A 14,968-nucleotide genomic window follows, 5' to 3' on the forward strand; every position below is an offset into this window, starting at 1 on the left:
AATCGAGACACTTAACCTACTAATCATTCCCTAACTACTTCTAAATACGATTCTACATTCACACTCCTGTCATTAGAGTAAGTAGGACCACTGGCTCCTATTTTTCACATCCATTCTATAAGCACGACATCCAGTACGCCGGAACAACAATTAGAGGCACTAGGAATCGGCTATATTATACAGGAACATTCCCAACGCATGAGTAGTAAGACAACGGATTTTATATAGTGCTATAAGTGTGTTTTCTGGCATTCCTTTTGCCCTCTTTTTCAGGCCTACCCTCTACGTCGGTTCCGGCACACCACACCGACTTAATTCCAATCACAAGGTATTTCACTATACGATATTAACCGACCACAAATATATATATATATATATATATATATAATATGTCATCCTTCCTGAATTTACACTATGGTTAGTTTTGCGCAAGTATTGAGGCAGCTGCTCCATGCCTCACATGTTGTTTATGAAATATTTTAAGCATGCAATGGATACAAATAGGGAAGTGCAGAGATTGCCTTTGCAATTAGATTTTCCAGTGCAGTGTCCAATCCTGTTCATAAACCAAATTTGTGATGTAGCCTCTGCTTGGTGCAGGGGCTAAGTATTGCCTAAACTCTTCTGATATACTGTTGCTGAACGATTCTGTTCCTGATCCTAAATAGTATGGAAAGTTCTGTTCAGATCCAAAATTCTAATACCCAGACAGTTCCTGATTGCTGGATCTTCCCACTGCTCGCCTGATTGCTAGTTTCAGGAATTCTGTTACTGGGAACTTGGCAACATTGTCTCTGGTGCCAGTCACAAACAATGATAAAAATGGGATGGTATGTGATCAGGCAGCTGTGTTTACATGTGTATGATACAATACCACAAGCAGTAATGTTATCTGCTAGTTTCCCTGAAATTTGTGTATAAAAAGTAAATAATGGCTTCTACGTGTACTCCATAGCAAAATTGGTCACAGGAACCGCACACACTCCCAGCGGCCACAGGTGCTCCGGAACAGGACCAGCAATCAAACACGTTAAGGCAGGAAGAAAGATTCCCAGGCACTCAAAGTGTGAAAGCCGCAGGCAGATTTATTGCAACAAAACAGACAGCAATGTTTAGACCTACCAAGAGGTATTTTTCAAGCTTGAAATAAGACCTCTTGGTAGGTCGAAACGTTGCTGCCTGTTTTGTTGCAGTAAATCTGCCTGTAGCTATCACACTTTGAGTGCCTGGGAATCTTTCTTGCTGCCTCTACGTGTACTCAGTCCAGTGATAACAGTGATGGTAAGCACTCCAGGAATAAAATATGCTTACATTTAATAATGAAGGTTATTTGATGTTCTGAAATATCCACCTTAGGAATTGTGTGACCAAGCTCTGTATGGAACTTTTTAAGGTACCAACCGAGGGACATTTAAAGACATTTAAATGACCCCCGCCGGTCCTGGGGGGGCAGGCGGGGGATGATGTCACTGGGGTCCCAGTCTGCGTTACGTCGCCTGGAGAGCGTCCGTCTCTCCGTGGCTGAGTGTCAGGTAGGCCGCAAACCTCGGCGTGTTCGAGAGAGGTACCCTCCGATTCGGTAGCCCCTCCCGGTCACCGTTATTGCGGTCTGCAGCTTGTGGGTGCTTGTGGCTGGGTGTAGTACCCCGTTTTATGTCCCCAGACGTGGGAGCTCGCTTTGAGCACGTCTGGGCTGCTTGGTTGCTTGGCTCCGCCTCCCGTGTCCTAAATAATTTAACACCAGTTTTATGCTATGAAAATGTATATGCTTATTTTTAATTTTTATTTGTATTCTTTTTATTTATTTATTTTTTACGCTTTTAGCGAGGTCGTCAAACAGAATAGTACAGTTCACAATCACATAAGAGATTATACATTTTGATACATTTTGAAATCCATGCAACTTAAACAAATAGACATACTTATAGCATTGGAGGGTGCAAGGCGTTTGGCATCAATTATTGAGGTTGGGTCTATACCGTAGGTACGTACAATCAGACGTGTCTGTTTGTTGGTCTAACCTCGCCTAATGAAATGGCAAGTGGCGAAGGCCTAGTGGGTGGATGCCCTGCCCCACTGGCACCCCTTGCTTTGTTGGTGCTATGGGAACGTGTGTCTTTATGATAGATTTTGGACCCGCCTTATGAGGGATGGTAGTTTAGTTGTTTCCTGGCATATGTGTTTCAGTGTGACATAATAGTAGCGTTGACGGTGTGTATTATGAGTCCCATCAAGAATGGGAGGAGAAGTATGGAGCGGTGATAGAGTAGGGTGAAGTAAGACAGAGCAGATTCAGAGAAAATTACACGATGAGGAGAGTTTCGGGTCACAATCGGCAGAGGCAGCAGGGCGGAAGGGCAGGGGGCAGCCAGGCGGAATCCCCCGGGTGCTCGAAGACGGAATGCAGTTGGAGTTTTGAGTCACCCTGTTCCCCCCTTATCGTCCCTGAGTAAGCTTCCCATGGCTCCCAAAGCCTTGTAACCTTCTTCAGTGTCCCTCTTACATGTGCCGTTAGTTTTTCCATTAAGTAGTTATGTATATGCTTATTTTTAAGGCAATTTTGCTAGCTTGCTGAAAAAATATTTTTGTTTAACCAAGTACTTTTACTATTAAAGGGATTCTAAAGTGCCAGGAATACAAAGCTGTGCTCTTGTGTGCACTGTTTATGTATGGGACATTTTTGGGTGACCATTTCTCTGTCTATTTATTATCTGTTGTCTGTCTAGGTTGCATACAATGAAACAAATTTCTTGTTTGTGTAATTCAAATTTTTTTACATATTAAATCCAGTTTCTGCCTTATTCCAGCATGTTCTCTAATACTCCTATATTTCTCCATTACAGCTGTGGTCTTGCCAACGATATGGATGTATCTACAAGAACTTGATGCTCAGCCTTTCTTTTTGGGACTTGTTCTCTCAGCCTTCAGTCTCACTGAACTATTGGCAGGTCCTTTGTTTGGGTATTGGTCGGATCGCACTGGACAGACCAAGTTTGTCATCCTATTAAGCAACTGCTTTGAGATTGCAGGCAAGAGTTTCAATATATTACCATTACAACAAACATTTGTCTTTGGCATCCTAGGACTCCTACTTGTGTCTGTGCTTTTAAAGCTGCTCTGTCACCTCAAAGTAACTTTTTTTTTTCCCCTATTGTTTCCTCTTCTTTCCCTCTTTCAGAATGTTTTTTTTTTTAATTTCCTTAATTTCTTATCTATTTTACTACAAAATATAAGACAAAGCAGAGACTACTTTGTCTTATTTTTGCTACGCTTGGACATTGTGACAAAAGGGTGGAGCTTAAGGCAAACTTTACTTCCTTTGTCAAGCTAACAAATTGTTGCCTTAAAGTGTACAAAAGTCACCAAAGCAACTTTCACTAAATTAAGCAGTTTTAGTGTATAAATCATTCCCGAGCAGTCTCACTGCTCAATTCACTGCCATTTAGAAGTTAAATCACTTTGTTTCTGTTTATGCAGCCCTGGCCACACCTCCCCTGGCTATGACTGACACACCCTGCATGGAAACAAATGGTTTTATTTTCAATCAGAAAGTCACTTGTTTTAAAAGTTTCTATCTCCTGCTCTGTCAATTGAACTTTAATAACACACAGGAGGCTCCTGCAGGGTCTAACAAGCTATTAACAGAGCAGGAGATAAGAAATTCTAAATTAAACAGAATTTACAATAAAAGGAAGTGGAAACATTAGATGTCTCTTTACTGGGAGCGTTTAAGAAGCCTGTGTAAGTATGAATAAGGCAGCATAAACAAAGTAATTTAACTCCTAAATGGCAGGGAATCGAGCAGTGAGACTGCAGGGATATGATCTATACACTAAAACTGCTTTATTTAGCTAAAGTTGTTTTAATGACCCAGTTGTTTTACTGTCTCATTCAGCTCCACCCTTTGTCAAGGTTGCCAAATGTAGGGACTACTTTATTTTATGTTTTCTTCATACACTTGGCAATCTTGGCAAAGGGTGGGGCTTGAGGCAAGCATCACTGTTTGTTAGCTTGACATAGGAAGTAAAGCTTGCCTTAATCTCCACACTTTTGTCACAATTTGCAAGCACAGGCAAATTACACAAAACAAAGTAGTCCCTTTTTAAAGAGAAATATATCCGAAATGAAGATCATACTATTTGGAAGTTGGCAAAGTACACAATTTTTAGGTAGCATCAAATATCTCATGTGTTTACATATTTATCTCATCAATACATTGTTTTGTTTAGTTTTTTTGTTTTTTTTTTGCAATTTGTTATTTCTTCTTTAAGTTCTTCCAGATTTATTGAGTTGTACATGTTTGTTATTCACAGTGGCCCTATTCACATGCACGCATTTTATCTCTTGAGTTCTCTACTGTGGTATACATCAAGAATCCTCTTATTAACTTCATGTTTTCCTGCTTACACAGGAAATTTTATATACTTTGTTGGAATCTCCAAGTGGCTTCTTCTCAGCAGTCGTTTGGTAGCAGGTAACCTTTTTATTTTATTTAATGAGTTTGCTGAGGTGGATAGTTAAGGATACTTTGGTGATGTTTGAAACCATTTTTAACTTGTGTTTTCTGTGTTTGTTAAAATCTCCTAACCCCCCCCAATTCATTAAAGTATAGCCATCTCTGATAGTCAGATAAGATTAGCATAGTTATACACTAAAATTAGTATTTAAGGTAAATTCCAAGTGGATTTTAAATTTAAGGGTAAAATATCCAAACTGGATTCAGCAATTCTGGCTTTAAATGTAAAATTCACTTTGAATTCTCACTTCAGTAAATCATGTAGAAAAGTGGCCCGGCGAAAAGACGAGAAGTTTGTTGCGAACAGGCATCAGCCAGAAATAAAAACCAATGGTATTGGGGGGGGGGGGGAGTTAGTGTGTGTGTGTGTGTGTGTGTGTGTATGGGGGGCAGTGTGTGTTTATAGGGGAGAATGATTAATTAAAACAAAAACTAATAATTTTGATATTCCCCCCCCCCCTCCTCTTACCTTTGCCTGGGAGAGGGGACATTTCCTGGTGGTCCTAGTGGTGAGAGTGAATTCTAGCAGCTTCAGGAGCTGCTAGAGTTCACTCTTGCGTGATTTGGAGCTTTGCCGTGCTAACCACGGCAACGCACCAAGCTCACGAGAGGAGAACCCGGCGGAGCTGCAGGTTAGAGCTTCCCCGGGTCATCTCTCCCTCCCTCCCCTGCTGGCTGCCAGCATTATACTGCTAGCAGGCCAGGGAGGGAGATCTCTGATCTCCCCTTTGGTCCTGCAAAGCCGGCAGGGGAGAAGGAAGCACGGTTTCCGGTGCTAAGATCATGGCACCGGGGAAATATTTTGCGCCAATTTATTGCCGGTCCGCGAAAGCTTTCATCTGACTGTAATGTTGGGTGAGAGCTTTCGCACGCCGGCAATAAATTCTTGCGGCCCGACTCCGGTCCGTGGAACAGTGGCTGAAGACCACTGCTGTAGATCACCCAGTGAGTCTGTTTATTGCCGAAAAACATGCAGTAGCTGATAAGTGGTTAAAAGGATAATGATTTTATTGTGCTGCATCTCTCATCATGTGTACTGTTCAGTACGTGCATGTTTGCAACACACTAGACATGCTGCACGTGAGACCCATAAAGTGAGATTTGCTATCGGCTTTATGTACACTTGGTATATTGCACACTGGGCCACTGAAATAAGATTTTCTATATGCTGTGTTTGCCCTGTTTGAATTGGAGTTTGTGCTGCTAAAACTAGGTGTGTTGTCTATTAACTTTAAGAAAATAAATAAATAAAGATCTCTAAAGGAAAAGCTTTTGAATGGTTGGGGACCTGTTATGCCCACCGTGAGATCTAGACATATATAAATGTGTATATAATATATATATATTATGCAAATGTATATGTTGAGAGATATAGGAGATATAACGATATATTTTCTCCCCTCTGCCACTCAGTTCCTGAGCAGACACATAATGCAGAGGAATTTAGAGACCAGGAAAACATAAGATAGGATACTATGGGTGCAGAACAGTGGGACTTGTAACTCCCTAGCCGGTGCTGCTACCGATGTATAGAGACAGAATGTCATGCTAGATACTGGTAGCCAAGCCAGCGTGTCTGCATCATGGAGGAGCTAAAGTGGAGTATGGGCACACCGGAGGTGGGTGCTACAGAAGTGTGACACCCACTTCTGTAAGGAGATTGTGGCAGGGGAGAAGAAGGCCGGGTAAGTGGTGACAGTTTCCCTTTAAAGCTTGCAGTTACAGTGAATACAGGTCAGTTAAGCTTGTCCACAATTAATTTCTGCTGACAATTATTTCCTGTTTAAGTCTTATGTCACACGTTAAAGGGTTAGAGTTCAAGCCTCCTCTGTCTTTGGTTGAGTTAAAACCAGAGTTTAGTTCTGATTTATCCACATTAAGTGAAGTGGTTTAGGCCTGCTGATGGCCATTATTTATGTCTCTCTGTCCCCTTCCTAGGTATTGGTGCTGGTGCAGGTGCTTCAATATTTGGCTATTTGACGAGAACGTCCAGCTCCCAGGATCGTGTGACGGTGTTTGCTATGGCCATGTCATGCCGGCAAGTAGGGCTCTTAATAGGCAAGTCTTTGTGAGGATGTATATCTGGGTCACTGTTGTTGTAAGTGAAAGGACTCTCTGCTTATAAAACCAAAATAATGCTAATAGGCTTTTTCACTAAAGTGAGAATTGTCAGGAATTCAAAGTGGATTTCAAAATTAAAGCCAAAATAGTCAAACTGGAAAAATTCTTTAAGTCAGATTTGTCTATTTTTGGTGTTAACTTTGAAACTCACTTTGAGTCCATTCTCATTTTAGTGAATAACCCTAGAAGTGATTTTTAACTTCAGTCATTTCGTGAAAACAGTTGCCAAAAAATGCAGTATTGGGAACATGGGGAAGGATAATCATTCACTTTATATAGGTTATATATTTTGTGCATTACATGCAAAGCTGTGCTGGCAGAGCTTGGCCTACAATAACAATGTCCCATAATACACTGCACTTTTCCCAGAGAATGTTTCACGTGTGTGCTCAAAGAATGTGGCACCTCTTCCATATTGGCTACTCCATGGTTTTACCCCAGTTCATTCAGTTTCTCCATTCTTAGATGTGTATGTCACCCATTGTACAGTGCTGAGAAGTTTGTGCTTTAATTATTATTATTATAATGTTGACATGTTCCATTTCGGTTTATTTTGTGTAGTCCTGACATCATTTGAAGCAAGTCTTTCTCTTCTACATACCTATAGCAGAGATTTATGTTGTTGAATACAGAGCACACAGTACAGTTTGTTTGTTTTTTTAAAGCTCAAGCAGGAGAGAACATAGCACTGCATGCTAAGTGCTGTAGTAACTCAATGCCAAACGTATAATTGTACTCTGCTCTAATAAGTCCGTATCTAGCTTTCAAGTGTGCTCTGCTCTAATAATTCACTGACAAGTATACAACACTGCTCTGCTCTCTGCTTTCTCTAACATAAATCTCCGTTATAGCTTTGCTACAGTCCTCAAAAAGAGCAGTTCTGGTAGTAAAAAGGGATAAGGGGTCATGTGAACCTGAAATCATATAATATGCAAAGGAACATTTCCATTTGTATGCTAACAGGGCCATTATCATGAAAAAAACAAATTTGGAGATACTTATCCTGATCTCTCCAGCATTGGTTGGATTTATTTATACTCCTATTTTATATGTTGCCCAAAGAAACAGATTTTTGCAGTATACAACAATAACTTTATTTTTTTTAAAAAATATATTTTTTTGGGTACTAAAATTTAATTTAAAAGGCAAGCTTTGTAGCGATATCCTCATAGGGTATGAGAGCCGGGAAGTAACACTCCTGGCTCTTGTACTAAGAGGACCATGCTTCCAAGCCTTCAAACTATTAAAATAAAAGACTTATTGGGGTAGGGCTTGACTATAACAACTTCAATAAGATGTTATAATGCTTAATCTGTTCCTTTAAATATTATGTTGGTCTATACAAAAGTACCTTTGCATAATGTAATACTCCAGTTATATATATTATTTATTTTTTTCCAGTTGCCGGATAAATTTCACATCTTTGTGCCCTGCTCTTTCCATGCCCTGACCATGCCCATCTTCTTCTGCCTCATCACCCTTTACTCCTGCTTCTTGGCATCTTTATTGTCAGAGATCTTGAATGAACATGCTATTTAAGCATGCACATTCACAGGTTACAAACGTTTGTATATCTCTAGTTCAGTGAATGACTTTAATACCAACAAAGTGGATCTGGCACTGATTCCACATGTTATGATGTGTTTGTCAATCATAGGGCTAAAATTGTACAGCCTATTACATATTAAGAATCTTGATTTAATCCTCAAGTTGCTCCTGATAAGTGTATGGTCCTGGCTCAGTCTCCCTCCTCTCTGGTCCTCTTCTAGTGTCTTCCTTCCTTCCAGCACCGCGGCACCACGTAGACCAGGTCGCGCTGTTAAAGGGCCACGGCACCAAACTGTGCCCCTGATCAAAAATGGCAATCAGGTGGCCCCAAGTGCATGGGCCACCCGATGGGCCCCCTGAGCGTACTGGCTCCAATGCAGCTGCATCAGTAGTTGTTCCGCTACGGTTTTCCCATTGAAATCTCGCATTTGCAGTGCTGTTACTACTACAAGGGATTCTGGGTGGGCATATGCAAATGAGTTTATCAAAGAACCTTTTTACCTTGTTATTCTATTTTAAACATGGCTTTCTTGGAGCACTGCAAATGTCAGAATTATGTAGGAAAAGCCAAGTATTATGGCGTGACTGGTGTGTGCAGGTCAACAATGTATTGACTACTATACATAAGGTAAATCTATGGTTTGCATATGTTACTTGAAAGACCTTCTCAGAAAAGTGAAATGTTTGTGTGAGCCTACAAACATACAGCATATATGTGCTTTAACTGCTAAAGGAAAGCATTGCTCCCCCCCAGTGTCCTATTTGAGTGGGTGAAAGGTCTATCTGCAGCAAGTTTAGAGTGTACTGAGAGGGTAGTGGATGCATGGAATAGCCTTCCAGCTGAAGTGGTAGAGGTTAACACCGTAAAGGAGTTTAAGCATGCGTGGGATAGGCATAAGGCTATCATAACTATAAGGTAAGGCCAGGGACTAATGAAAGTATTTAGAAAATTGGGCAGACTATATGGGCCGAATGGTTCTTATCTGCCGTCACATTCTATGTTTCTATGTTTCACTGCAGTTACAAGCCAAATCAGAAGGGAACTTTTTGCACCATATCTAGTGCTAGGCACACACATTGTTATGAAGGTCTCAGTGTATCTATGTAGACCCTCCACCTGTCCCCCTCCTCCCCCCCCCCCCCAAAAAAAACCCAATCCTTTATATATACATGTGTTTTTGATCATTTAACTATCTGTCTACAGGAAGTATGCACAAAAGACTTGGACAAAGCTACAAAAAATATTTTTGAAACCATGCAGTCAGTGCACTTTGCTCTATAGACTACCGGTGTACAAAATAGTACCATGTCCTGAATTAAACCTTAGAATTGGTGTGGCTTCAGTAATGAGTTTACCTGGCAAGATAATAGAATTAATGCTCCACCCAACAGTCCGTTTCTTGATAAGCAGCAAAGGTAGGGCCATGCATGCTGAGGCCATAGCAACAGCAGTTCACAGCATGTCATTTTCTCAGACATTTAAACAGAAAAAGAGAACATTGTAGGAACCATAACCACTTTATATATTTGAAGTGGTTATTGTGCCTGGAATCTCCTTGTGCCATCCAAATGTACAAAGCCAAATCAATGTCAATCCAAATGACACTGAGAGTCCCCAGGCACACACAACTCAACCCCCCCTCTCCCCTCCCCCATTCTACTGGAGAGTATAGCTAATACGGTACCATACCAATGCAGAAAAGATGGGCAAGCCCATTAATGGCTAATGCAGATGCTTTAAGTCAATGCTTAATGAGTAAGATGTTTCTCTGTGCATACCTGGTTTGTGGCAGAGAATTGATGTGTTGTGTTTTTGTTGCTTTGTTCTGGCTGATGATGCATATCTAGCAAATCATGAGTCCTTGTCTTATTTCCATGTCCTCAATCTATTTTTTCATTGGTGTTTTGAGGCATATAGAGTTGTTAACAACCTTAAGACAGAAAGAAAGGTGATCCCATCTACAGACCATCTAGGTACCTCTTACCAGCTCACCTGTAGACTGCTATGAGTCAAGAGTTAAAATACTGTATCTCTTGATCCTTTTTTACACAATATGTTTGCAGTTTAAAATTGTATAGACCTGAATTACCGTACTCAGCAGGAATTAAGATGGTCGATGTTACTGTATTGATAAAATAATTGAAAATAATTTGTTCTAGCAAGAGGAACAGACAAGTATAGGGGAATGCTTATCAAAGCCAGCTGTAACAGAAGTATAATGTTCTTTATTGATATAATATTGACCCCTTCTACAACTGATGTTCCATGCAGTGTTACACAATAGCAGTGGACATGTTTTGTGATATTATCTACCTTAAAATGGAACATTTGTGCATTTTGCAGATTGTCCCACATTTGCAGTTGGGAATGCTAAGTTTGAGATCTTTTACTCCTGTTAATATAAATTCTCTATCCTGTCAAAACAATTGGTAAAAAGATCAGGTGGTAACCTCTGATTCCAACTAGGGAAGAGAGGAAACCACGATATCAAATCTCCAGGGTGGAGAATGGTCGCTTAAACAGTGCTCTCTAGAGGTTAGGGCATAACCCTTAAACAAATAAACAGCAAATGACAATAGGTCTCAATGAGTTCCTTAATAGGATGGGAAACTCAACAAGGGAGAGCACAGTGAAAAGGAGAAAAAACATACAAGGGGATATATTACAGGGGGGAGCAATACCTTTATTGATTCTAGATTAAAAAGGGGGGAAATAGGAAAAAGTGTGTTTAGACACTAAAAGAGACTAATTGGTTCTCTGATATCTGTATCATAAACCAAACGATAAACTCGTAAATCTAGAAGGTTAACCACACATGTATATAGGTACAAGCTCAGATCTGTCTCTAAAAGTTTATAGTATTTATTATATCAACAGTGAGCTAGAGCCCTTAACAGACCCTATAGGATCCAGATAAGTCCTAAAGGTAAAACATATGGGTAGAGGGGACTCAAATTAGTATCTGCTGATCTATGGTATAAACACAGAGGCTCAAGACCTACATATATCACTAAAGAGACACAAGAGGTAAACCTAACAGAGAGGAGTACTGACACAAGATCTATCCCTAAGTTACCTCGGCACCGCATGAAGCTAGTGCCTACCTGAACCAACTAGCCCTAGTGTAAACAAAAGAAAAAAATTAGTAAAAAGTGCTCATAGTGCTACCAAGGTGAAGATACAAGTGCTAAGAGCTAAAAAGCCTGACATGCGTTTCGGCGTGCTTACATGTCGTCATCAGGGGCAAACTCAGTGAACAAACCTAGGGAATGCATTTAAATACATTGCTAGAATGAGATGTGTACACCAATCCCAATTGAGGGGGCAGGGATAGTGTAATAACAAATGTTTAAGAAAATACATCTCATAAGAAGTGAATGTGCACCTAATCCAACCATAAAATAGTGATGAGACCCCTATGGGATGGACACTGTTTATCGATCCGAAATAGACTAAAGGATAAAGAGGGGAAAAAAAGTAATCCCTTAGCCGAAAGTATATTCATATAAGACAGGGCTATTGTTGCAAAGATACAATGCTGCAAATGAGGCAATATAGTTGATTATCACCCCAAGACTTGAGAATAATTGGCAAGATGTCATAGTTATGGTAGTTACATAGCTGAAAAGAGACTTGCGTCCATCAAGTTCAGCCTTCCTCACATATGTTTTTGCTGTTGATCCAAAAAAGGCAAAAAACCTAGTCTGAAGCACTTCCAATTTTGCAACAAACTACCGTATATACTCGAGTATAAGCCGACCCGAATATAAGCCGAGGCCCCTAATTTTACCCCAAAAAACTGGGAAAACTTATTGACTCGAGTATAAGACTAGGGTGGGAAATGCAGCAGCTACTGGTAAATTTCGAAATAAAATTAGATCCCCAAAAAATTATATTAATTTAATATTTATTTACAGTGTGTGTATATAATGAGTGCAGTGTGTGTGTGTATGAGTGCAGTGTGTGTGTGTGTGTGTATATGAGTGCAGTGTGTGTGTGTATTAATTGTGTCAGTAAGCCCTTATAAAGTTTGCATTTTTTAAACCTTCTGTGGCTGCCAATCCATTGATTGGTTTCAAATTTAAAAAGGTCAGCAGCTGTTTCATAGATACTATAACCAGCATCCATGCCACCAACATGTATACTATGGTCTATTTAACATTTAGCTAAACAACACCTAAACCTCACAACCTCACATATATTTTACATATTAAGCTGCAGCTGCTACATAGCTCTCTGTTTAACTGTTTGGGTTAACAAACAGGTGTAAGGTGAGGCCAGAGGAATGTATTCATTTACAGGACATGGTTGGTCGGCACAACATACGTATTGGCCTACTGTGCTCAGCATGCTGGACGTGTACAATAAATGCAGCCTATCCATCACTGTAACAGCTAGAACTACCAAAATTCTATCTGGTGCTCTGAAACAGGCTTGTAAATGTTCTCTATATTAGTTTGTCTGGAAATGGAACACACAGAAAGCAATACTACCCAATAGTGACAAAAGAAAATGAAAATTGTCAACATTTTGAGCTGCTGTTTTTGATAGAAAGGGAATGACAGATGGTGTTCCAATTATGATAATAAACAAAAAACAAATTTTCTATGAGCTCTTACTTACCTTCACAGCAGCTCCTGTCAGCTCCCTTCTCTCTCCTCCGGTCCGTGCAGCTCCCAGGTCAGCTCCCTCTGCAAGTCTCGCGGCCGCGCGGAGCGTTGCCACGGTAACCCGTGGCAACGCTCTGACCCCGCGGCTCTCGCGAGACTTGCAGAGGGAGCTGACCTGGGAGCTGCACGGACCGGAGGAGAGAGAAGAGAGCTGACAGGAGCTGCTGTGAAGGTAAGTTACAGCTTCCTGCCAGCCCCCGGTCCTTGTCTGTATTATGGCAATGAAAATTGCCATAATACAGACAACTGACTCGAGTATAAGACGAGTGGGGGTTTTTCAGCACAAAAAATGTGCTGAAAAACTCGTCTTATACTCGAGTATATACGGTAGGAAAAAAATTGATTCTTGACCCCAAAATAGCAGTCAGATGTCTCCTTGGATCAAGCAGCTATTACCTCACTAATTAGAAATTATATCTCTGTATGTTATGTTTTTGCAAGTATTTATCCAATTGCAATTTAAACATATGTATGGACTCTGATAAAACCACCTCTTCAGGCAGAGAATTCCATATCCTTATTGCCACTTCTGGAAAAAAAATTTCTTTGCCTTAGATGAAATCTCCATTCTTCCACCCTAAATGTGTGACCTTGTGTCCTATGTATAGCCTTGTTCATGAATAGATTTCCAGATAATGGTTTGTAGTGGCCCCGAATATATTTGTATAATGTTATCATATCCCCTCTGTGGTGCCGGTTTTTCCAAACTAAAGAGGTTTAAATTTTGTAACCTTTCTTCGTAACTAAAATGCTCCATTCCTTCTATCAATTTTGTAGCTCGTCTCTGCACTTTTTCTAGTGCCATGATATCCTTTTTTAGAACAGGTCTTACCAGCGATTTATAAAGAAGCAAAATTATATTTTCATCCCAAAAATGTATGCCCCTATTTATACATGACAAAACCTTGCTGGCCTTAGCAACTGCAGATTGACATTTCATGTTGCTGCTTAATTTGTTGTCTATAACAACTCCCAAATCCTTTTCGTGTGTGGTTATCCCTAATTCACTACCCCCCCCGAAGTGCATAACTTTTTATTTCTCTACGTTAAATTTCATCTGCCATTTTAGTGCCCAGTCCCCCAATCTATCCAAATCCCTCCGCAGCAAAGCAATAAGCTGCTCACATTTTATTACTTTACAAAGTTTTGTGTCATCTAGTACGTGTCAGGGTACCTGTAGTCTCTACCTCTGATAAGAGGAGAGACTTAGACGTTTTCCTGTTCAGAAGGGCTGTTTCCTCCGTTCCTCGCGGTTCCTCCGGTCGGTTACACGCCGGCCGCGAGGGATCCGGCCCTTTTATGACGTGATGCTCAGTAGCCGACGTCATGACGCCAAGCCGGCTCGACCTGTCACTCAAACCCTGAACACGAACCAGGACTCGTCGGGGGTGTGATTACCTCCTAGAACCGGGGTATTTAATAGAGCTTGCCGCATTTGCTCATTGCCCTGTCGTGGTTCTAGCCAGTCTAGTCACTCAGTGCTCTTGTATGTCTATTGTCTCTTTGGTTCTGACCCGGCTTGTTTGTATCACTCTGCTTATCTCTGTTATCCTTTTGACCCGGCTTGTCTCTCGCTTACCTGTCTTCTCGTTCCCTCGACCTCGGCTTGCCTCTGACCATTCTCTACTTACTCCTTACGTTAAGTCCGGCCATTCTAAGGTCCGGTATACGTACCTACTACACTTTGTACTCTGCGTGTTGGATCCCTGTCCCGATCCTGACATTACGACAGGGCCAATGGATCCTGCAGGTACAAGTAGTCAGCTTGGTCCTTCCGATCCTAGGTTTGACGCCATGGAACATAGAATGGATCAGATGGCCTTAGCACTACAGGCGTTATTATCTCGTCCTAATAACCCACCAGAAGAGATGCGTAATAATTCTATCTCCCCTGTAAGTTCAGGTTTAGAGGTAGCCACTGTAGGTGCCTCCTCTCGTATTACCCCACCTGTACGTTATGGTGGTTCTCCTGAGAAGTGTCAAGGTTTTTTAAACCAAATCAGTATCCACTTCGAATTACAACCCCGTTCCTATCCTACAGATAGGGCGAAGGTCGGATTTATTATCACCTTACTCGTGGAGAAAGCTCTGAGATGGGCCAATCCGTTGTGG

The 14,968-nt window shown here is 41.0% G+C and overlaps 1 protein-coding gene across 1 annotated transcript in view; it reads left to right on the forward strand.

Annotated features, from left to right (window-relative positions):
- The window catches only part of LOC134585662 (major facilitator superfamily domain-containing protein 8-like), a 104,731-nt gene that overhangs the window by 18,997 nt on the left and 70,766 nt on the right, over positions 1–14,968 (forward strand). The window contains exons 3-5 of the mRNA XM_063441115.1: positions 2,844–3,029; positions 4,412–4,474; positions 6,455–6,574. Of these exons, the coding sequence (XP_063297185.1) occupies positions 2,844–3,029; positions 4,412–4,474; positions 6,455–6,574 (369 nt within the window). The remainder of the gene's footprint in view (positions 1–2,843; positions 3,030–4,411; positions 4,475–6,454; positions 6,575–14,968) is intronic.

Source organism: Pelobates fuscus, chromosome 2 (assembly GCF_036172605.1).
Source record: "Pelobates fuscus isolate aPelFus1 chromosome 2, aPelFus1.pri, whole genome shotgun sequence".
Taxonomy (NCBI): Eukaryota; Metazoa; Chordata; class Amphibia; order Anura; family Pelobatidae; genus Pelobates; species Pelobates fuscus.